A 24,655-nucleotide genomic window follows, 5' to 3' on the forward strand; every position below is an offset into this window, starting at 1 on the left:
ATACCCTAGCACCCTGCAGCTGGTCAAATAGATCATCAATACGCTGCAACGAGTACTTGTTCTTAAAAAGTGACTTTGTCCAATTGGCGATAATCAATACGCATCTGCATTGTTCCATCCTTCTTTTTCACAAATAATGCCGGTGCACCCCAAGGCGATACACTCGGTCTGACGAACCTTTGGCTAGTAACTCTTCAAGTTGTTCTTTCAACTCTTTCAATTCTTTCGGAGCCATGCGATATGGTGGAATAGATATAGGCTGCGTATCTGGAGCCAAGTCAATACAGAAATCAATATCACGATCAGGTGGCATACCTGGAAGATCTGAAGGAAATACATCGGAGAACTCCCGAACTACATGCACTGAATCAATAGTCAGAGTCTCTGCAGTAGTATCCCGAACATAGGCTAGATAAGCCAAACAACCCTTCTCAACCATGTGTTGAGCCTTTATAAAAGAAATAACTTGATTAAATGAACTAATAGGCGAACCCTTCCACTCCAACTTAAGCAATGCTGGAATAGCCAAGGTAACAGTCTTGGCATGACAATCTAGAATAGCATGATATGGAGATAACCAGTCCATGCCCAGAATAATTTCAAAATCGGTCATCTAAAGCAATAGAGATCTGCTCTAGTTTCATAACCACAAAATGTAATAATACAGGACTGGTAGATCCGGTTCATAATAGCAGAATCGCCCACAGGAGTGGACACATAAACATGAGTACTCAAGGACTCACGAGAAATACCTAGGAATTGAGCAAATAGAGATGACACATATGAATACGTAGATCCTGGATCAAATAATACTGAGGCATATTTGCCACAAACATAAATAATACATGTAATCACGGCATCTGAGGCCTCTGCACCTGATCTAGCCAGAAAAGCATAAAACCGAGCTGGAGCGCCAACTGGCTGGCCTCCGCCTGGCTGACCTCCACCTCTAGGACGGCCCCTACCCACCTGTCCTCCACCTCTTGGTGGTCAGACTACTGGTGGAGCAACTGGTCCGGTAAGCATAGGCTGCTGACCATGCTGTACTGGTCTACCCCGAAGCCTGGGGCAAAACCTCCCATGTGACTGGGATCCCCGCACTCGTAACAAATCTTCGGTGCGATGGGCTGCTGACTAAATGTCTGGCCCTGGGGACCTGAATACACACGGGAAGAACCCTGGATAGCTGGTGGGTGATAAGAACTCTCTGGTATAGCACTGAAATAAGGTCCAACACTACAACTAGGCAAGCCAACTGATAAATCAAACATATATTGATTAAACTTTTAATCCAAGAAAATAATAAAATACCAAATTTTACCAATGTGTGTGCCAAGACCCGGTGTCACAAGTGCATGAGCATCTAGTAGATTATACAAAACTCCAAATACTATCTGAAATGAAATATACAGAATGTAAATATAAGAAGAGACATTTGTAGCTGCAGAAAGGCTCAGAAAGGCAGCTCACCACTATGCCTTGGGATGACGTGGATATTTGATGATAGGTCCTCCACTAGTACCTGTCTCAGATCCTGCACAAAAAGTGCAGCAAGCGTAGTATGAGTACGTAAACAACGTGTACCCAGTAAGTATCAAGCCTAATCTCGAAGTGGTAGAGACGAGATGGCCGACTTTGACACTCACTATGAGTCAATAATAATAATTGAAATAAAACTAGAATATTTAAATCAGCATGATTCACAGAATATAACAATAATTTATTTAACCAACAGAAATAAATAAATTCCTTCAAAATGCAACAATTCTCAATATATATATATATATTAAATCCTTCAAGTTCAATAAAATAAATTTCAATTTATCAAATAGCTTTACAAGCTGCAATTCAATTTCAATGAATTTTCAATTTATCAAATAGCTTTACAAGCTGCAATAAACCGTCAAAGTATCGTGTAATTATTATTATTATTAAGCACGATTTCTGTCGAGGTTGTACGGCCTGATCCAGAGTGTCGTGTACACTGCCGAGGGAAGTGCGGCACGATCCATAGATGTATCTATCCTGCCGAGGCATTCGGCTCGATCCACAAGAAAGGAGGACATTTTCTTATGTACCTCCGGAATAAGAGTATTTATTGTAAAATTTATTCAAGAGGATAATAATTTATTTCAACAATTAATTAATCTAAAAAAAAATTAAGCATATGGAAATTTCATATTTTTCTACCTTTCATAGCAATTCACAATATATACATCAAATATTTTAATTAATAAAGAATACAGTTTACACAAGTAATTCATGCTTTGAGTCCTAAACTACCCGAACTTTAGCATTAATAGCAGCTACGCACGGACTCTCGTCACCTCGTGCGTACGTAGCCCCGCAATTAGCAACAATTATTTAATTTAATCACTTATGGGGTAAATTTTTCCCTCACAAGATTAGACAAGATACTTACCTCGTCTTGCTCCAATTTAATCCACTAGAAGGCCTTTTCCACGATTATCCAACTCTGTCTGACTCGAATCTAGCCAAAATAATTCGATACAATCACTAAAAATTATAGGAATCAATTCTATAAGAAAATACTACATTTTAAATAAAAATCCCGAAATTAATTAAAATTTTCGTCCGTGGGGCCCACATCTCGGAATTCGGCGAAAGTTATAAAATCCGACAACCTATTAAATTACGAGTCCGACCATACCAGTTTCACTCAAATCCGACTCTGAATCGATACCGAAATCTCAAAAATTCGTTTCTATGAGATTTCTAAAAAATTTCCAAATTTCAATCTCAAAACACTAATTAAATGATGAGAACAATGATATATTTATGTTTATAGACCAAATCCAAGTTAGAATCACTTACCTCAATGTCTTTTCCTTGAAAATCTATCAAAAATCGCCTCTGCTCAAGCTCCAATTTGTTAAAAATGGCGAATGAGACGAATGCCCTCTTTTATAATTCTGCCCAGGCAGCCCTCAATCCTCGGCCTCGATCCTCCGAGCTCTATTTTTTTGGGAGCTCGATTTTTGGGCCTCGATTTTGTGCCAGAATTTCCAACAGAAACGAAAAATTGCAGCAACTGTTTTAAGTCCAACTTTTGATCCGTTAACCATTTGAAACTCACCTGAGACCCTCGAGACCTCAACCAAATATACCAACAAGTCCTAAAACTTCATACGAACTTATTTGAAACCTTAAAGCACATAAAACGATGCTAAAATCACGAATTTTGCTCCCATTCAAGTTTAATGAAACTTAAAATTTCCAACTCCTACATTTGATGTCGAAACCTATCAAATCAACTCCGATTGACCTCAAATTTTACACACCAGTCATAAATGACATAACAGAGCTATGAAAATTTTCGGAATTGGATTCCGACTCCGGTATCAAAAAGTCAACTCCTCGGTCGAACTTCCAAACTTAAATTCTTGTTTTTAGCCATTTCAAGCCTAATTTAACTACGGACTTCCAAATAAAATTCCGAACACGCTCTTAAGTCCAAAATCACCATACGGAGCTGTTGGAATCATCAAAATTCTATTCCGAGGTCGTTTTCACATAATTAGACATCCGGTCACTATTTGAACTTAAACATTTTAATTTTTTATCAAAATTCCATATCTCGGGCTAGGGACCTTGGAATTTGATTTCGGGCATACGGCCAAGTCCCAAATCACGATACGGACCTACTGGAACTGTCAAAATACTGATCCGAGTTTGTTTGCTCAAAATGTTGACCAAAGTCAACTCAATTGAGTTTTAAAGCTCTAATTCACATTTTAATCCATTTTTCACATAAAAACTTTTCATAAAATTTTACGGATTGCGCACGCAAGTCGAGGAATGATAAATAGTACTTTTTGAGATCTTAGAACACATAATTAATTATTAAATTTAAAGATAACATTCTGGGTCATCACAGTTGTTACTTTATATTTCTTGTTAGTTGAATCTTTTTCATTTGAGGTCAGAAATATAACTCTGGCAAGCTAGCTTTTACAGTCTCTGCTTTTGTCAATTTTGGAATTAATGATAGTACTTGACATAAATTACCTCATAAACCATTAATGTTTCACCAAACAGTTCATTAATATCCAATATATCTCTAGAACCCCGTTTGACACTTAGCTTAAGTCAAATGCTTATAAAGTATCCTCTCTTCTTGTGGAGTGGGCCGAACGCCTCGGCAGTAGATAGATGCATCTATGGTTCGTGCCGCTCGATCCTCGACAATGTACACTTTATAAGTTGGGTTGCACTAACTACACAAGTTGAACAATCTTAGCCTAGGAAGGTTTGCCACCCTCGGGCTAAAGATACTTTTATTGATATCAGAACAGAAACAACAAGAGAGTAATAAAAACTTGACGAGAATAATAATATATTGCTTTGGAATGCGTATTACAATGTGCTCTACAAGCAATCAGACCCCCTTTATATAGTAGGGGAGTCCTATTTTAGGTACAATTCTATAAAAGATAAAAATCTCCTGGTTTGCTGATTTGCCGGTTCCCTATTGATACGTGCCGAGATTTTCGCCGTGATATCTGACCGGTTACGGATATTTCGGCCTTCCGTTATTCCGATATTCTGTTGGTCATACCGGCAATGTTTCCTCGAGCTTACTCGGGATCAGAGTCGATTCTGAGATCATGGACTCAATGTTCTCGAGGATGGACGTTCTGACATCGTGTTTTGGTTCGACGAGACTCGGGGTCGATCCTCGACGCCTCGCGTTCCAAATCCGATCTGTCATATAATAATCAAGTCCGATTTCGACCGTATACACATGTGAAATTAATATATGGATTTGGAACTTCAAGAAATCTATAAGACATAACATTTCAAATTGTGAGAAAGTTAAAACTGGACTCTTGTTCGATTGGGAGAAGCATTCGCATTCCAATACAAAGTTTATACACTCTTAATTAGGTGAATCAATGTAGCGTGTATATTAGATAGTCCTAAACTTTACTATATTATCCTACATGGAAGAAATATTTTGAGGATATTTTTATCGTTCAATATTTAGTGTTTTAATATTCGTATTTTTATAATAATTAGTCGTAAAGTATGAGTGTTGCGTGTGTACCTTGCACCAATGAATATAAATTTTATAAAAATTATATATTAGATATTTTCACAAAAAAGTGTCTGAATTATCAAATAATTTCTTAAAAGCAAATTCCTAAAAATGATGAACGTTAATCCTATTTATCTAACTCAATAAAGGAATATTTTTGCCTTATAAACGTCATCAAATACTTTGTTATATGAAATTTTATTAGGAATAAATTTAGGTTCTCACGCCATCCTTTATAGGCAGATATGATCATTATCATGATAAAAGGATTATACATATCGATAATCACTTTTACTTTATTTAGCTCAATAATGATGGGGCACTTTCCTAGATTGATATTTATTACATGCAATAGCTATCCTCACCAAAATCACGAAGCTTTTCGATAACATTTTTGATAAAACATTTTCTTATAAAGGAATTGCTTGACTAAAATAATTGTTAACATTTTTATCATAAGCTAGCAACCTAAATAAGAAATAGACTCTGGCATAGTCGTTAACATCATATCTTATAATTGAGACACATGATTCCTAGTTAAAGCTAGATAAAAGAATATAGTTTTCGATGATTAGTCCAAAAAGAGTACGATAAGGCTACTAAAATTTTTAATTTATACATTGCTCCTCTTTGTAATCTTGAAATGTAAAATCTATTATTTTGATCAAACTAATTTATGTACTTCGTGAATATTTTTAAAATATGTTCATAATTTCTATCGTATATTATTTGAATATTTCAATTTTCTTTTTAAAAAAATAATATATACTTCACTTGAATATGATCATACTAACTAATTTATACGTATAATTAGACACTTTGAGGCAAAAAAAATGCAATTGAAAGGTTGAAATGGCAGACCATTTTAGATTAATTTTTTTTTATCTCTTCCTTTCAATTGCTTAGCATGTTATATTTTTGAAATTTTTATATTTTTAAAATCTTCTACAAAATGATCAATCAAAAGCTCCCAATCCAATAAAAACATAGGCAAATTAACATGCTATCAAATTTATAATTCTAAAGCAATCCAAGCCTTAGATCTTCAAAATATTCAGCAATCCAACAATAACTGTGAGCCCATGAGTTAGTTTTCTGTAACATTTGATTTTAAAGTTTTCATCTCTTCTTCTTGCCATGATTTGCACTTGACGAAAAAAAACATCAACTTAAGGGTCTCACATGGATTATTGTTGTTCCAAATGAAATAGTAGTTCCTTAAATTATGATTCTTGTGAAAATTAACTATTTAACTAATATAAGCAAATTCTTACTGGGATTTAATTATTTCAAATATTATGAGTTTATATATTGTTCAAATAAAAAAAGATATAACAGTCAAAATCTTAGTTAATTTCAACGTTCTAATTAAACACTACTCGTAGGAAATACTAATTAAATAATAATTTTGTCAAATGTGATATTTATTAAATAATAAAAAGGTCAATCGACTTCTTGTTGGAGCTTTGTGCTTTAATAATATATACGGCAAAGGGCCAAATATACCCCTCTACTTTCAAAAATGGTCTAAGAATACCCCTCGTTATATTATTGGGTTATCTATACCCCAGCAGTCATACTTTGGGTTCAAATATACCCCTCATTTAAACGGAGGGACACATGTCATCGTCCTGTTGGTCAATTCTAAATATATCCTAATTAATTAAAAAGACTCATTACCCATACCTGAAAAATAATTTTTTAAAGCAATTTTTTTTTGTAAAAACTAGAAAAAAACTAAAATTATTTTTACTAAAAACTGAAAAAAACGAAAATATTTTTTTTTCCAGTTTTTACAAAAAAAACTGCTTTAGAAAAAAACTGAAAAATATTTTCTAAAACAATATTTTTGTAAAAACTGAAAAACAAAAAAGCTGAAAAGTAAATTTTTAAAGCAATTTTTTTTGTAAAAACTGGAAAATACTGGAATTGTTTTTACTAAAAACTGGAAAAAAACGAAAATATTATTTTTTTCCAGTTTTTACAAAAAAACTGTTTTAAAAAAAGCTGAAAAATATTTTCTAAAACAATGATTTTTGTAAAAACTGAAAAAAAACTGTAAAGCAATTTCCTAAAGCAATATTTTTGTAAAAACTAAAAAACAAATATTTTCTTTTTTTCCAGTTTTTAGTTAAAAATATTTTAGTTTTTTCCAGTTTTTAATTGCTTTAGAAAATTATTTTTCAGTTTTTACAAAAATATTATTTTAGAAAATATTTTTCAGTTTTTGTAAAGCAGTTTTTTTGTAAAAACTGGAAAACAAGATATTTTCGTTTTTTTCAGTTTTTAGTAAAAATAATTTCAGTTTTTTTCAGTTTTTACAAAAAAAAAATTACTTTTCGGGTATGGGTAATGAGTCTTTTTAATTAATTTGGAGATATTTAGAATTGACCAACAGGACGATGACACGTGTCCCTCCGTTTAAATGAGGGGTATATTTGCACCCAAAGTATGACTGCAGGGATATAGATAACCCAATAGTATAACGAGGGATATTGTTAGACCATTTTCGAAAGTAGAGGGATATATTTGGCCCTTTGCCGTAATATATATCGGGATAGACAGAAGAACACATGATTAAAAGAGTAAAGTATTATTTTCCTATGTATTTAGTAGTTTTTACTTTATTCTCCCATCGGCTTACCACTTAATGAGAGTACATTAATGTAACTTGTTGAAAACACTAAATGTAAATAGAATTGTTCTTCAAACAAATTACTCCAGTTGTTAACTCTTTCAAATGAACGTACATCCTTACTAAAGGCGCCAAACTGCACTTTAATGATTGAGTATTTTTAATATTACATGAAAAATTAATAAAATAATATTATTTGAGTAAGAAAATAGTTCAAATATATATTATAAAAATATATTATCGTGGTTTTTTTTTCTCGATGTCAACTCTTTATGCAGTCCATTTAATATTACTTTTATTTTTTTGGTATTGGACATTATGAAGTGGTAATGTATTGCCAATACGGAGGATTCTGATGAAATTCATTTCATTAAACCTTCCTACATATTTTTAATAAGAATTTAATAGATAAATTTTATTAATTTTAAAATCATAAATATTAAAAATTAGCATAGAAGGTATTGTAGTCCAAAAAATAAGTTATTGCAGTTATGCCTTTTTCCCATGAGTTCTTCCGTTTAATATTTTAGGGCTATTTTGGTATATTAATATTGTATTTATGCTTTTATAATAATATAGTCTCTCCCTTTTCTAAATGGATTTGGACAATATAATACATTCTCAAATTAAATTAGTAATAGGACATTATAATACGTTTTCAAATTAAATTAGTAATAATAATTTTTAAGAAGTATATCCTAAAAGTAAAAGGATTACATGACTAAAGATATTTACTTGTTCAATTTTATATAAATTAGACAACCGGAGAGTAATTATACTAATAGGATTCTTAAAGGTAATCATGTAGGATTCCTAACGTGTAGTATTTTGTCCTAAAACTAATATGATTATAAGACTAATATCTATAATTTTGATTATGTCATTTTATTATGAGTTATTATGCTTAATATTGTAAGGTTATTTTTGTAAACCGACATTGTATTAATACTTATATATATATATATATATATATATATATAGATAGATAGATATATAAAAATAAATATAAATATAAATATATATGAAAGACTAATAATTCAAATTAATATGAAAGACTTATCAATAATAATACATGATTAACATGCTGTTGGTTCTAAAACAACCGTTTTTCTCCTAGAAGCTGTATAGAGAGACTGAGACACATTATTCTTCTGTACTCATAATTCATATTCCAAATTTCTTTATTAGTTTTTGTCCTTTTTGGAGATACGTGTACTATGAATCTACATGATATTAATAATTTTTTCTTTTGAAATATGAAAATCTTAGGCATCACCTTCCTCAGTTCGTTCCTTCCCCCCATTCATTGTCATTCACTGCAAAGGCACGCCGCTCCCCTTTAATCTCTAATTAGTCTACATTTTCTCTCATCACTCATCATATAAATACATTTATCTTTCTTCTTCAACCAATTTTACGTCGTAAAGAAAACCATTAAAGACTTCCCCCATCAGTTTCCCCGTCCTTCTTGCCTTTTATTTCTTTCACATTCATAATAAACCCAAATCCAAAAATCCAATCTTTTTTTTTCTTTTTTATCTTTTGAATAGTAAAAGATCCAATCTTTTTTTCTTCTTCTTTTCCTTTTGAAAAGTAAAAGATCCAATTTTTCTAGAAAGAGATATGTAAAGGAAGAAAAAGGAATCCCCCTTCCAACTTGAGCAATTCCATTTACTATTGTCCAAATACGCTGTATTTATTTCCTTTTAAATGGATCTTTGCGTTTTCCGTTTCAGTTCCCAAAAGGGTTTTTGGTTTCTCAAACATAGCCTTTTGTATTCAGCTTCTCATATACTCATCGATCTGAATAGTTTGTTCTAATAATTGAGTTCTCTTTAATATTTTTTAATATATTTTTAATTTTTTGGAAAAGTTTAAGATGAGTGTAACCAAGTCCCAGGTTTGGCAACCTTGTAAAAAGAAGAGGATTTAGCTTAAGGCTTAATCCAGAAGCAAAAAAATAAAAGAAGATTTTTTTATAGGGAAGAAAAAAAAAGGATGGGATTTGTATTGATTTAGGGTAGGGATTTAATAAGGTTGTAGGATCTGTAAGAAGATTGAATTGAAGTGGAAATTTAATTTAAGAAATAGAAAGTTTGGAGATAGATGGGTTCAAGATCAAATAATGGAAGTGGGAGGACTAGAGTGGGAAGGTATGAGGTAGGGAGGACACTTGGAGAGGGTACTTTTGCAAAGGTCAAATTTGCAAGAAATGTTGAGACTGGTGATAATGTTGCCATTAAGATTCTTGATAAAGAGAAGGTCATGAAGCACAAGATGATCGGTCAGGTATATGTTTCAAATTCTTGTTTGTGAGATTTCCTGTGATTTGATTTAGTAAAACTTGATCTTTTTCATATTTTTGTTTTGAGGCTAATATTGTATAGGAAAACTACGGTTGACCTTTTTTTTTTCTTCCTTGAATTTATCATTAATATATAACGGAAGAAAGATGATATACTAAAAAGTTGTGATATTTTTTTTATTCATGTTGGCCCAGCCTATGTAATTGTTTTTGACTGAAATTCATGTTGATTAAGCCTTTCTTAGTGATTTCTAATCTTGATAACTTATTATTAATGGAGATTGCTGACTTGTTCATATTATATGATGTTTCTTTTGTGAAAAGGATTGCTCAAGAGTACATGAGTGACATATGAGTTCTGCAGCCATTGAATTTCGAATTTTTGAGATGTCCTTTTTAGATGATATCTTCTACTCCTACAAAACCAAAAAGATCTTAGTTTATAGTAGCTTTAGTTATGCGTATAGGTGCACAAACAACTCACAATTACCATGTTAATCTTTGTTGTTTCTGTAGATTAAAAAGTGCAATTGTAACATTTTATGTCCTTTGCAGATTAAACGGGAAATATCAACCATGAAACTTATAAGACACCCCAATGTTATCCGAATGTATGAGGTTAGTATTAGCCTTTTATCTCTAGCTTTTTCTTTCTCCTAGACCCCTTCCTCCCCCTCCCCAAGCAAAAGAAAATGAACAAGCAAAAACTGGGAAGAAAGTAAAAAAGAAGAAGAAAAAAAAAGGAGGGATTGCAATTAGGTCCTGGATTTTCCTTTTGCTGATCACTAGTCTTTTGGGACGATTGTTAGATAAGAATAACTGGAGCAGGTTTCTAAGTATTGCTGCACTGTTTACCTGATGAATGATTCAAACTTCTATCACGTAGGTCATGGCCAGCAAGTCGAAGATATATATTGTTTTGGAATTTGTTACTGGTGGCGAACTGTTTGACAAAATTGTAAGATACTCTTTCTTGAGTCTCTTAACTGCTATTTTCATTCTTTCCATTTGCAACAGGAAATGTGTAAGCTTTTGCTGTTTTGTTGAGGTCAGGCTAGTAGAGGTAGGCTCAAAGAAGATGAAGCAAGAAAATACTTTCAGCAACTTATAAATGCAGTTGACTACTGTCATAGTAGAGGTGTATTCCACAGAGACCTCAAGGTAAGAATTATTAGTTTTCTACTGAGTAAGTGAAAATTAGGATGATAATGTCTAAGTGGTTTATAATCTTTGGCTTTTCTGATTTATAGCCTGAAAACTTGTTGCTGGATGTGAATGGTGTTCTTAAAGTTTCGGATTTTGGACTGAGTGCGCTGCCTCAGCAAGTTCGCGTACGTCAACTTCTTGTCTATTGCAAAGCTGCTCTTTACTCTGTCTGATTGATGAACAGCTGCTATATAAGTTTGCTGACATTGACTGCTTAACTGAATCGAAATGTACCTAAGATTTAGTTTGTTGATGTGTCTTTTTAGGAAGATGGACTACTACATACAACATGTGGAACACCAAATTATGTGGCTCCCGAGGTGCTCATTAGTTTGTCCCATAACTCATTTTATTTCTTATCCTCTGAGCAACGGTTTTGATTCCTATGTTTGCTTCTTGCTAATGTAGGTGATCAACAATAAAGGTTATGATGGAGCTAAGGCTGACCTGTGGTCATGTGGTGTAATCCTTTTTGTACTTATGGCTGGTTATTTGCCTTTTGAAGAGTCAAATCTCATGGCACTGTATAAGAAGGTGTGCTTATTTATTACTGGTCATTCCAAAATATAATCTTGCATTATTTCCCTTGAAAGAGAATGTTGAGATGAGGAATTGATTTATTGCAGATACATAAAGCTGAATTTACATGTCCACCCTGGTTTTCCTCTAGTGCGAAGAAACTAATCAAAAGAATCTTGGATCCCAATCCACAGACGGTATGTTTATCTCCCCCTTCCAAGACAAAGGAGGAAATAAAGCAGAAAAATTACACACAACAGATGTGTTTAGTGGCTCTTTGTTTGTACTTGCATTTAGCTTCTCAAATTTTGTTTCATTCCCAAAATTTACTGGGAATTTTATGGAATTTATCATTTGATGACAGCGCATCACATTTTCCGAGGTCATTGAGAACGAGTGGTTCAAAAAAGGGTATCGTCCACCTGTTTTTGAACAGGCAGATGTTAGTCTTGATGATGTGAATGCTATTTTTAGTGAATCTGCTGTAAGTGTACTTGTTCCTGTGAAATTGGGCTGCAAGAATTTTGAATTTGTACGTTGATTCCTGTAGAATGAACATTTGATAGTCAATAAAATGAGTGGCTCGTTTGCCTTTTCATGAACACAGGACTCTTCGAATCTTGTTGTGGAGAGACGGGATGAACGGCCTCCTGCACCACTGACTATGAATGCTTTTGAACTTATTTCAACTTCTCAGGGTCTCAATCTCAGTTCTCTGTTTGAAAAGCAAATGGTATGTGTTGGTGAAGCTTATGATCTCACACAGAACTTCTCAAGTGGCACAGCATGACGTGCTTATTGATAGATGTTCAAGTGAAGTAGTGCTTGGTCACATTTTAAATTGGAAACCACATAAATTTTTCAAATTTTCACTTTCACTTTAAAAATATGCGAACAAAGTTGAGCCTTACAGAAATTAGTAGTTTAAGGATATGCTGAGTATGAACATTTGTTCACCATTGCGATCTTCCAAGTTGAAACCTATCAGTTCTGTTTAAACCCAAATGTTGCATATATATAGTTTTCTTGCTTTGTATTAAAATGCAAAATACATGTTAGTTTCCTGGTGTACAATAAAACCAACCCCTTTGAAGCCCAAAACGAGGAAATAAAAAAAATTAAATATGTGGCATATAGAATTTTCAATGCTTAGCTTTTCAGATGGATTTGATCCCAGAAGTTTTAAGCATGTGGATTAAGCTAGGTTACTTTTACAGGGGCTAGTCAAAAGGGAGACAAGATTTACATCGAGATGTCCTGCGAATGAAATTGTCTCAAAAATTGAAGAAGCTGCTGTACCTCTGGGCTTCAATGTGAGGAAAAATAACTACAAGGTGAATCAGAAAAGTTATTCTTGTGCTTGATACTTCTTTTTCTTCTATTGTCAATCTTATAAAAGTGATGCGAGTACAACTAATGATGCTCAGAGTTGCTAATAGGTTTTCAAGCATCTCAAATCCTCATCTCATTTTTGTAATGTTCATATTTTTATACATGACAACTGTTAAGTTTCTTCAATCAAGTATATTTATTAAACATATGAGCAAGTCGTGTCAAATTCTTTTGAATCTCAAAGTCCTAATATTTAGTTCTTCGCTATGATTAAAATTTCATTCATGTTATTCCTTCTCTTTTTTTTTTTGTGCCAGATTAAGCTTCAGGGGGAGAAGAGCGGGCGCAAAGGTCATTTATCTGTTGCAACCGAGGTATGTTTGTTTTGGAGGACCTTCAGGCCAGCTATGTTTTTCATTGTCATTCAGACTTTGTAATACAACTTCCCAACTTTGAGTTTGCTGTAGATTTACGAGGTGGCACCTTCACTATACATGGTTGAGCTTCGCAAGGCTGGAGGAGATACCTTGGAATTTCACAAGGTAAACTTAATTGGAAGTATTTGCTGTGTTTATTTCATTGACACGTATACATAGAAACTGCCTTTAATCTTCTGTGATTTGCTCACTGAGCTAAAAACAAACCTGCTAGTTGAAGCGAAGCAGATAGCTGGCCCTGCTTATTTGTGGATTTTGTTTAATCCCACTCAAGTACTTATAATTGCTTCTTCGCTATGCATAGAAGACTTTATATGATATTTGATAGTTGGTCTTACAAGGCAGTTTTTTTATTTTTTATCTATTACTAATGTTTATAGGGGTTACGCTGTATTTTTGCACAGGAACATATATCTATATCAGGCTTTCTATGGTTTGTCTATGCATGCGTTTTAATGTACATAAACTGATAAAGGTTATTTTGTTATTTTCTTTTTGATACAGTTTTACAAGAACCTGTCTACCGGATTGAAAGACATTGTTTGGCAACTGGGGGAAGGAGGAGAGGAAGTAAAAGATGGTTAGTATACTATGATGACTGCACTGACTTATTACCTACTCTAGAGCTTCTGCCTTTTTAAAAGAATTAATTTAAAATTTTCATCGAGCTATGGAACTGCTGTGTTGGTTTTACTTGTATATGAAAATCCCAAGTTCTGATATTCTTTGAATCGGTGGGAACAATTAGATGTAGGATCCTGTTATGTGCCAATGCCGGAATCATATGAAGGGGGGGGGGGAGGGGAGGGGAGGGTTGGCTAACAAGAGAGCCTTTATCTCAGTAGATGTGTGACATCTTTCAGCATAGAAATGAGCCTCGTCTGATTATATTTCTTTACTTGTCTCTGCATGGAAGCTGCAGTTATATTATCTCAACAAAGTATCAGGACTCGCCCTCCACACAACTCAATTCTTCTCTTTCTTTTTATGGAAACAGATGAAAAGTGAAAAACAAGAGGAAAAACAATTAAAGAAAGCTTCATCACAAAGTAACTAATTTTGAGTTCTTATGCACAAGCATCAAATTTATACTTCTTTCTCCTTTCAATGTGTGCAGGTCTTGTCGCAACTTGATTTTGGAGTGTGAAGTCAGTGGTTTGCCAATGTGAATAAGCTCTGCAAACAGTGTGCTAGATATTAGATAATGCTGTGCTGTAAAAAGAACTTTTTATAATCAGTTGATGTCAAACAGAGTGTTTAAGCATCAACGAGTTTATAATACATTGTTTTATGTACGATTAAGGCACGTAAACTTAGAAAAATTAAGACTGGTTTTACATTGCCATTGTTGTCTTATTTGGTGACAAGATATTACGGATCAATACCCCCCCAAAATATGTGCTTTTATTGAACTGGAAGTGGTAACAAAGTGTGTTATATAACATGTTGCTGGATCCAATTTCTGGATTAGGATGATGGGGTTGGTACTTAATTTTTAATATTTTACTAGTTAATTTGCCCCAATTAAAAAATCAGTACATTGTTTCTGTACATAGTGTAACCTTTTCTTTTTTCTGGCTATACACTGCACAGAGGTTAACTGTAACTCTTTACATTGCAATTTGTGTGACATTTTCCTTTAAGGATGTCTCGGGAACATTAGGTGGACAATTTATTTTCTACATCTTTTAAGAATTTATATATAGCCCCTTGACACAAAATTCTATTTAAGCACCTCATCTTTGCCTAGTAACGCGTGTGCCAATTAAACATTTCTTGATGACATGGAATAACGCGTGTCACACATATTGGATGAGAAAAATGAGTTAAATTTGATCCGGTGTCTACAACTTTGACAAGTATAAGTGGACCCCACGGTTGAGATAGTTTGGGCATGTTAAGAGGAGAAATACAGAAGCCCCATTTAGAAGGTGCGAGCGGTTAGCCTCGGTGGGCAGCAGGAGGGGTAGAGGTAGGCCTAAGAGGTCTTGGGGAGAGGTTATTAGGCGGGACATGGCGCAGCTGGAGCTGACTGAGGACACAGCCCTAGACAGGAGGGTGTGGAGGTCAAAGATTAGGGTAGAAAGTTCGTAGGTAGTCGAACGTTTCTCTTTGTCTTACTCAGTTCGCTAGCATTAGTGTTAGTATGATATCTTTTATTCATAGATGACTATTACTACCTAGAGTTTGACTGCATTCTTGGTTTCAATCTTATTTCATCTTGCTGTTATTCCTATTTGACGCAATTCCTTTTTCTTTTTCCGCCGTTCTCTAGTCGAGGGTATATCAGACGCAACCTTTGTATTCTTTCAGGGGTAGGGGTAAGGCTGCTTATATTCCACTCGTGGAAAAGTAGTGGGTTTGTTGTTGTTGTTGGAATAGAACCCGTTTTTGAGTTACACTTTCAACAATTTCTTTCCATTTACTTGTTCTTTCTACTCTTCACGGATTATTTTAATTCACATATACTTTTAATCTTTATCCTCATTTTCTGTTCGTCGTTACTCTTCCATGGATAACTTAAATGATAGTAGATTCTCAAAAGGGTAATTAAATTGTGAAACAACCTTTTGCGAGAATCCTGTAACACCAGTAAAAAGGGAAGGTTCTTAAAAGTGATTTAAATGTTTTTTGGTTGATTTGACATTTGCCTGAGGCAGTACTGTAGTTGCAACTCATTCGTTTGCAGAAAAATTGAAAAAGTTTTCACCGCAAAATATATATTTTGCCGAAAACTGGGTTTATCATATTATGACCAACAGATTCAAAAAGGAATAGAAATAGCATTCGTCTTATTTGATCTGGATGGGTTTTTTTTAGGAAAAGAGAGAAGAGAACGAGAAAAAAGAGCTAGGGACTGATAAAAGGTTCTTTCGTCAGTTGAGGAGTGCCGGCGACGCAACTGATCCACATTCCACACCCATTAAAAGAAAAGAAAAAAAAAGGTTGTCAGATAACCAAAACAAGTTTTGGCCAAACTTGATTTTGATATCAATTTGCAAGAATCAAATTGGCTTGCAGCGAGGCAAGCTTCTGATTAGTTGAAAGTGAGGCCACTCTTCCTGTAAATAGATCCATCGGCTTCATTCTTTAAACACACGAAAAGAGAGTAACACAGTAATTGCAGAGAATATTTCTCAGGTATTGTGAGAAATAGATTGTATAGGAAAAATATAGAGGGTGAACGATATTGTAGTGATGTGAGAATCCCAAAAGAATGTTATTTCTTTTGAGTGTGTAGTGGTCCCTGGAGTACTTTACTAGGGACTACGGGATGTAAAATTCCTCATTATAGTGGATTACTTTGTTCCTCTAGGGCCCGTAGTTTTCCCCTTATTCAGAAGGATTTTTCACATTAAAATCTTTGTGTTCTTTTTGTTGATTACCGTATCTCGGTACTATGTTATTATTCCGCTGTTATTATCGTGAATATTATTTTTATGTGGGGTTTATTTCCAACAACTGGTATCAGAGCACAAGTTCTACTCGTTCACAGAAATACTGTTCACGGTCGGTCGTACTATACTCGATGAATAAAATGTACGGAGTAAAGTACGAGGTAGTTAAATTCAACGGAGATAGTGGCTTCTTAACATGACAAAGAAAGATGAGGGATCTGCTCATCCAACAAGAATTACACAAGGTATTGGACAGTGATGCTAAGAAGCCTGATACCATGAAAGTTGAGAATTGGGCTGACTTGGATAAAAAGACTGCTAGTGCAATCAGGTTACACTTATCAGATGATGTGGTAAACAACATCATTGATGAAGACACTGCATGTGGAATTTGGACAAGGTTGAAAAGCCTATACATGTCCCAAACGTTGACAAATAAATTGTACCTGAAGAAGCAATTATACGCCTCTACATATGGGTGAAAATACAATTTTTTTGTCACATTTAAATGCGTTTAATGGACTAATCACGCAGCTTGCCAACCTAGGAGTAAAGATTGAAGAAGAGGATAAAGCCATATTGCTCTTGAACTCATTGCCATCTTCATACGATAATTTGGCAATAACCATCCTGCACGACAAAATCACTATTGAGTTTAAGGACGTCACATTTGCTCTTCTACTCAATGAGAAGATGAGAAAGAAACCTGAAAATCAAGGACATGTTCTCATCACAGAAGGTAGAGGCAGGAGTTATCAAAGGAGTTCGAGCAACTATGGTAGATCCGGAGGTCGTGGGAAGTCCAAGAACCGATCCTAATCAAAAGTCAAAAATTGCTACAATTGTGATCAACCGGGTTACTTCAAAAGAGATTGCCCAAACCTAAGAAAGGGCAAAGGTGAAAGCAATGGCCAGAAGAATGACGACAACACAACTGCCATGATGCAAAATAATGATAATGTTGCCTTCTTTATAAATGAAGAAGAGGAATGCATGCACTTGGCAGGTCCAGAATCGGAATGGGTGGTTGATACAACAACATCTTACCATGCCACACCGGTAAGAAAATTTTTTCGCAAATATGTAGCAGGTGATTTTGGCACTCTGAGAATGGGTAACACGAGTTACTCAAAGATTGCAGGGATCAATGACATTTGTATCAAGACAAATGTCGGATGCACATTGGTTCTAAAGAACGTGCGGCATGTACCTGATTTGCGGATGAACTTGATATCGGGAATTATTTTAGACCGAGATGGATACGAGAACTATTTTGAAAATTAAAAATGGAGACTTACCAAGGGATCATTGGTGATTGCAAAGGGAGTTGCTCGTGGCACATTGTACAGGACAAATGCAGAAATATGCCAAGGTGAATTGAACGCGACGCAAGATGAGATTTATGCAGATTTGTGGAACAAAAGAATGGGTCATATGAGCGAGAAGGGATTGCAGATATTTGCCAGAAAATCACTCATTTCTTATGCCAAAGGTGCAACGGTAAAACCTTGTGACTACTATTTATTTGGTAAGCAGCATAGAGTCTCATTTCAGACATCGTCTGAAAGAAAATTGAATATACTTGATTCGACATTTCTGATGTTTGTGCTCCATTGAAAATTGAATCGATGGGCGGTAACAAATATTTTGTTACTGTAATTAATGATGATTCACGAAAATTATGGATTTATATTTTTAAAACCAAAGATCAGGTGTTTCAAGTTTTTCAGAAGTTTCATGCTCTGGTGGAAAGGGAGACAGGCCAAAAGCTAAAGCGTCTCCGAAGTGACAATAGATGTGAGTACACTTCAAGGGAATTTGAAGAGTATTGTTTGAGCCATGAGATCAGACATGAAAAGATAGTTCCTGGAACCTCACAACATAATGGTATAGCTGAGAGAATGAACCGTACCATTGTTGAGAAGGTGATAAATATGCTTAGAATGGCTAAATTGCCTAAGTCATTCTGTGGTGAAGCAGTTCAGACATACTGTTACCTAATCAATAGGAGTCCATCAGTTCCATTGGAGTTTGACATTGCGGAGAGAGTTTGGACCAACAAGGAGGTGTCCTACTCACATTCGAAGGTGTTCGGTTACAGAGCTTTTGCACTTATACCAAAGGAGCAGAGAACAAAGCTGGATGATAAATTTGTTCCCTGCATATTCTTCGGATATGGAGATGAAGAGTTCGAGTACAGATTGTGGGATCCTGTAAAGAAGAAGGTCATCAGAAGAAGAGATGTAGTCTTCCGAGAAAGTGAAGTTGGAACTACAGATGACCAGTCAGAGAAGACAAAAAATGGTATAATCCATAACCTTGTTACCATTCCTTCTACTTCTAACTATCCCACAAGTGCAGAAAGTACGACCGACGAGGTTGCCGAGTAGGGGGAGCAACCTGGTGAGGTTATTGAGAGGGGGGCAACTTGATGATGATGTCGAGCAAGTGGAGTACCCAACGCAGGAAGAAGAATAATCTCAACCTCTAAGGAGATCAGAGAGGCCAAGGGTAGAGTCATGCAGGTACCCTTCCACAGAGTATGTCCTCATCAGTGATGAGGGGGAGCCAGAAAATCTTAAGGAGGTGTTGTCCCATCTAGAGAAAAAAATTAGTGGATGAAAGCCATGCAAGAAGAGATGGAATCTCTGCAGAAAAATGGCACGTACAAGCTGGTTGAACTTCTAAAGGGTAAAAGACCAATTAAATGCAAATGTGTCTTTAAGCTCAAGAAAGATGGAAATGGCAAGCTAGTCAGATACAAAGCTCGATTGGTGGTAAAAGACTTCAAACAAAAGAAAGGTATTGATTTTGACAAAATTTTCTCACATATTGTCAAAATGACTTCTATTCGAACAATCTTGAGCTTAGCAGCTAGCCTAAATCTTGAAGTGGGGCAGTTGGATGTGGAAACTGCATTTCTTCGTAGAGATTTGGAAGAGGAGATTTATATGGAGTAGCCAGAAGGATTTGAAGTAGCTGAAAGGAAACACATGGTGTGCAAACTAAATAAGAATCTTTATGGGTTGAAGCAGGCACCAAGGCAATGGTACAAGAAGTTTGACTCATTCATCAAAAGTCAAACTTACATAAAGACATATTCTGATCCATGTGTATTCTTCAAAAGATTTTCTGACAACAACTTTATTATTTTATTGTTGTATGTGGATGACATGTTAATTGTAGGAAAACACAAGGAGCTGATCGCAAAGTTGAAGAGAGATTTGTCCAAGTCATTTGATATGAAGGACTTAGGCCCAGCACAACAAATTCTGGGAATGAAGATTGTTCGAGAGCGAACAAACAGAAAGTTGTGGCTGTCTCAGGAGAAGTACGTTGAACGTGTACTGGAACGCTTCAACATGAAAAATGCTAAGCCAGTTAGCACACCTCTTGCTAGTCATCTGAAGTTGAGCAAGAAGATGTGTCCTACAACAATGGAGAAAAAGGAGAGCATGGCCAAAGTTCCTTATTCCTCTGCCGTCGGAAGTTTGATGTATGCAATGGTATGCACTAGATATGATATTGCTCATGCAGTTGGTGTTGTCAGCAGGTTTCTTGAAAATCTTGAAAAAGAACATTGGGAAGTAGTCAAGTGGATACTCAGGTACCTGAGAGGTACCACGTGAGATTGTTTGTGCTTTGGAGGATCTGATCTAATCTTGAAGTGCTATACAAATGCTGATATGGTAGGTGATGTAGGGCATATTTGTATATGTTTTAATATTACTTTACTCGCATTTTTATCGCTGTTTGGTTATGTTTGATATTGAATAAGCTTAACTTAACTTAATTATTGAGCTTTATATTTATTTGGGTGTTATTGGATAATGCAGGTATTTTGAAGATGAAATTTGAGAACAAAGTAAATATTTTGAAGTGTATTATTAAGTCATGATTATGTCCATGCAATTGTAGACAAAAGAAAACAAATAAAAATTAAGAGAGGCAGTTGGACAAAGCTCGGAATAGTGCATCAAGCTTTGATTATTTGAAATTAGACAAAGGAGCACATGGAATTAGCCTTACGTGGAAGAGTGAAAAGTTTCAGTTCGCAAGGCTTTGCCTAACGCGAGAATATGTGTCGCGTTACATTGCGCGAGGCGTCCAGATTTGGGCGCGTTAACCATCGCGAGGCGTGACGTGATTTCCGATGGAGATTTCTCCGGGTTATTCTTGGACTTGGTTATTTCGTTTAGACTTTTTCATACCTGTAAATAGTCCTTAAACACAATTTTTACACAATTTTGGACGAAGGAAAGCATAGACCCGCCGTGGAGGCCGGGCTTCATTTTTCTTCCACCAAACTTTGTAAGTTTTATGTTTCTTTGTATGATTTGTTGTTTGGCTACCATGTCTATATGGAGCTAAATTTCACGTTCTAGGGTTGTGATTCTTTCATGACTATTGTTATTCGGATATTGATTTTGCTTTCTTGATTTATCATATTAGTTTATTTTTTCAATCTTGCGCTTAATTATTTAATTGCTTGATCACCAATTGAATACTATCTACGAATCTAGAATTAAACTCGAAAGTGAGAATTCTAAATTGTACATAGGATTGAGTAGAGCAAGTTCTTGAACCTGGGCATCGGGGAACAGATTCGCAGTTAGGATAGACATATACCTAATTGCCTTGCTTGGTTGATGTACATGAATTATAAATGCATTTTTGTTAATTCTAACTCCATAGACATATAGGCATTATGTTAGTTTGAATAGGCGAGTAAGAATTAGACAGATTCTTATGAGCAATATTAACTCTGCCAATCAATAAACTAGATAAATTAGTTAGTCCATTCAATTGAAGAATACAATAGGATTTTTAGATAGCCCATAACCCTAGATCGTTTTCATCGCATTGATAACATAAAAATCTGCTCTTCTTTTGTTCAACGTTCACTATTTGTTTTTCCTTTATTTTAATTAGTTTAGAGTCAAATACTTCTAGGTTTAATTCTTGTTTAGATACTTAGGATAATCTAATTTAGTTAATAGTTAATCACGAGTCTGCGTGAGTTCGACATCCGACTTCTAGTCACTTTATTACTTGACGACCGCGTATACTTGCGTGTGTGTTTGGCCGCAACAGTAGGTGACATTGATAACATAAATTCCACTACTGGATATTTGTTTACATTTTCAGGGGGAGCTATATCATGGCAATCGAGGTTGCAGAAGTGTGTCGCACTCTCTACAACTGAAGCAAAGTACATTGCCGCTACTGAAGTTGGCAAGGAGATGGTATGACTGAAACGGTTCCTTCAAGATCTTGGCTTGCATCAAAAGGAGTATGTTGTCTATTGTGACAGTCAAAGTGCAATAGACTTGAGCAAGAACTCCATGTACCATGCAAGGACCAAACACATCGATGTAAGATATCACTAGATTTGAGAAAAGGTATAGAGTGAATCTCTGCAAGTCCTGAAGATATCCACAAGTGAAAATCCTGCAGATATGTTGACCAAGGTGGTACCAAGAGACAAGTTCTAACTATGCAAAGAACTTGTCGGCATGCACTCAAACTATCAACCCCGGTATTATCTCCTTCCGGTGAATAAATTTGGAGGGGGAGATTGATGGGAGATAGAAGTGCTATGTGAAGACATTTGGAAGCTATCAACCATGTTTGATCACGTGGAGTTTCTATATATTCCAAGGAGGTTGAACAAAGTAGCTCATAGTTTAGCTAGATTTCCTATTTCTTTATTGAAGGACATCTCCTGGGAGAAGTTTTTCCCAAGTTGGGTTGTCCAGGATGTGAAGAGCACATTTGAACTTTGTTGTTCGTTGATGCAGTAATATGAAGTCCTTATTTTGACGGAAAAAAAAAGGATAACCAAAACAAGTTTTGGTCAAACTTGGTTTTGATATCAATTTGCAAGAATCAAATTGGCAAGTTGCAAGGAGGCAAGCTTCTGATTGGTTGAAAGTGAGGCCACTCTTCCTATAAATAGATGCATAGGTTTCATTCTTTAAACATACAAAAAGAGAAGCAACACAGTAGTTACAGAGAATATTTCTCAGGCATTGTGAGAAATAAACTGTGTAGGAAAAATATAGAGGGCGAGCGATATTGTAGTGAGGTGGGAATCTCAAAAGAATGTTCTTTCTTTTGAGTGTGTAGTGATCCCTGGAGTACTTTACTTGGGACTACGGAGTGTAAAATTCCTCATTATAGTGGATTACTTTGCTCCTTTTGGGTCCGTGATTTTTTTCCTTATTCAGAAGGGATTTTCACGTTAAAATCTTTGTGTTGTTGTTCTTTTTGTTGATTATCATATCTCGATACTGTGTTATTATTCTACTGTTATTACCGTAAATATTATTTCTATGGGAGTTTATTCCCAACAACAACACTTTCGTCGAAATCATGCAAGTCAAATTTCAGAAGACTTAGAAAAGGAAAAATAGTAAAAAAGAAAAGAAAAGGAAAAAAGAAAAGAAAGGAGAATGCGGAGGTACATAAGGGTGGGCAACGTGTCCTTCACTTGGCATGTCATTGGCGATTTATGAATACACGCTTTGAAATGTTTCGAATAGTGAAAAGTGTGCTCAATTGGCACAGTTTAGGCACACTTAAAGTGTTCAATAGGTACTAGGTAAATATAAAGTGCTTAAATGGAATTTGGAGCCAAATTTAAAAAGTGTCTATGTATTTGGTCTAAATTAAACAATTCAATTTTTTTACTTGAATGCAATATTTTAACAACTTTCTGATAATATTTAATATTTTCTTCTCCATTAAAGATACAACACATAAGTCAACATAATTGTATAGGGTAAAATATGATATGACACGTGGTTAACTAAAATGAGGACACGTGGAATCTGAGATGGGATGGCTGAGGACCGAACGCTGTCACTCTGCTTGTCACCGGAAAGGATAACGTTCATAAAAGTGTATTAAATGCTCTGCGCCCGGTAGTATTTACTAAGGAATATTTTACAGCATTAAGAGCGACTGTCCGTTACAGAGAATTTGACATTTATGTTCACTGTTACATCTTCATCAATGACCCTCATAATTGACATTAAAGGAGGGCACTATCCTAGGACCTCTTTCCCTAGGCATAACTATAAATAGTGAGCTCAGTTACCATTGTAAATGACACGAATTTTCTGGCAAAAATATATACTATATTCTATACAAAGCTTTATACAATTTTATTTTCTTGCTTTTTGATCTCATCATCGATGTGCCCGAAAACCGTATTTACGGAATTATCATTGCTGCTGTTTCATCCACATTCTAAGGCTAAGTATCGTATATTTCATCAATTATTGTATTATTTCAGGACCAAATTAGTTCACTTGACTAGAAACCACGTATAAATTTAAATGTACTGTTTTACGGATAAACAATATTAAACTCTGTGTCTAGTTGCACACATTTACATAAATTTTGAAGCTAGCAAGCATCTAGCTAGAAAAAGAATTATTACTATAATATTGGAGAAGTAGAATCACAGAATTTTCTTTGCTTCTCGTTTCACTTGCACTTTATCGGACCAACAGTCCATGTTACTAGTAGTTATCAGTTTGTTCTTAGTGTTTATCTTTTTAGATTAGATTGCATTTATCTTCTAGATTAGATGATATCATAGCTAGTTCTTCAGAGTTATCTATTTGATTTAGATAGGATTCTTTAGTTATTTGGTTTACATAAAACTCTAGAAAGTTGGTTAATGTAACTTGTATTTAAACTCATTTATGCATTCAATAAGAGATACAGTTTTCCATCATCTATTCAAGTGTTCAT

The 24,655-nt window shown here is 34.9% G+C and overlaps 1 protein-coding gene and 1 long non-coding RNA gene across 2 annotated transcripts; both read left to right on the forward strand.

Annotated features, from left to right (window-relative positions):
• The first annotated feature begins 9,042 nt into the window (after window positions 1–9,042).
• LOC104103859 (CBL-interacting serine/threonine-protein kinase 23) lies at window positions 9,043–14,838 on the forward strand. Its single transcript, XM_009611799.4, has 15 exons — window positions 9,043–9,983; window positions 10,555–10,617; window positions 10,886–10,957; window positions 11,053–11,160; window positions 11,250–11,330; window positions 11,472–11,525; window positions 11,614–11,739; window positions 11,832–11,921; window positions 12,089–12,208; window positions 12,332–12,457; window positions 12,942–13,058; window positions 13,374–13,430; window positions 13,524–13,598; window positions 13,998–14,073; window positions 14,611–14,838. The coding sequence occupies exons 1-15, from the start codon at window positions 9,801–9,803 to the stop codon at window positions 14,625–14,627; spliced, it is 1,365 nt and encodes a 454-aa protein (XP_009610094.1). The 5' UTR covers window positions 9,043–9,800; the 3' UTR covers window positions 14,628–14,838.
• A 6,232-nt stretch (window positions 14,839–21,070) lies between these two features.
• LOC104103858 (uncharacterized) lies at window positions 21,071–23,200 on the forward strand. Its single transcript, XR_687998.4, has 2 exons — window positions 21,071–21,202; window positions 22,040–23,200. It is a non-coding gene; the product is annotated as an uncharacterized lncRNA (long non-coding RNA).
• Window positions 23,201–24,655: the final 1,455 nt, after the last annotated feature.

This window comes from Nicotiana tomentosiformis, chromosome 2 (assembly GCF_000390325.3).
Source record: "Nicotiana tomentosiformis chromosome 2, ASM39032v3, whole genome shotgun sequence".
Lineage (NCBI taxonomy): Eukaryota > Viridiplantae > Streptophyta > Magnoliopsida > Solanales > Solanaceae > Nicotiana > Nicotiana tomentosiformis.